The sequence below is a fragment of the Apaloderma vittatum genome, unplaced genomic scaffold (assembly GCF_000703405.1).
Source record: "Apaloderma vittatum isolate BGI_N311 unplaced genomic scaffold, ASM70340v1 scaffold33316, whole genome shotgun sequence".
Taxonomy (NCBI): Eukaryota; Metazoa; Chordata; class Aves; order Trogoniformes; family Trogonidae; genus Apaloderma; species Apaloderma vittatum.
Window position 1 is genome coordinate 1,358 of NW_009723929.1, and position 535 is coordinate 1,892.

General features: G+C 66.2%; 1 protein-coding gene across 1 annotated transcript in view; it reads left to right on the forward strand.

The window, feature by feature from the left end:
- The window catches only part of LOC104276117 (probable ATP-dependent RNA helicase DHX58), a gene marked incomplete at its 5' end in the record, with an annotated part of 2,436 nt that overhangs the window by 1,187 nt on the left and 714 nt on the right, over nt 1-535 (forward strand). Inside the window, 2 exons of the mRNA XM_009872296.1 lie at nt 56-217; nt 447-533. Coding sequence (XP_009870598.1) covers nt 56-217; nt 447-533 — 249 coding nt within the window. The remainder of the gene's footprint in view (nt 1-55; nt 218-446; nt 534-535) is intronic.

Consider the following 535-nt stretch of genomic DNA (forward strand, 5'->3'; position numbering starts at 1 on the left):
GGGGTCAGCCATGGTGCTTCGCAGCTGCCCACAGCATTTGGCCCTTCTGATGCAGGCCCAGGGCCGCGCCCGTGCCAAAAACAGCGTCTACTCCATCCTTGCCAAAGCCAGCAGCAGAGAGCTCTCCCGTGAGCTGCTCAACGAGAACCTCGTGGAGCTCATGGAGAGGGCGATCAGAGCAGTGCAGGCCATGCCCGAGCAGGAGTACACCCTCAAGGTGAGCACCAGGAGGGCCAGGCAGCTCCTGCCCATGGCTGCTGCCCTGGTTCTGGCTGCCTGCTCTCCCCCTGGGGCAGCACCAGCCCCTGGGAGGAGGGTAGATCAGGTGCACGGGGCAGGGTGTGCCGCTGGCGTGCTCTGGGATGCTGCGTTTCGCCACGGCCGTGTGCCCAGCCGTGCCTGCCATCTCTCTGCTCTGACCCCGTCCCCCCTGCCTGGCCTCCCAGATCAGGGAGCTGCAGCGCGTTGCTGTTGCCAGCTGGCTAATGAAGGAGGCCCGGATCAGCGAGCGACAGCAGCTGCACGACCCGGATGC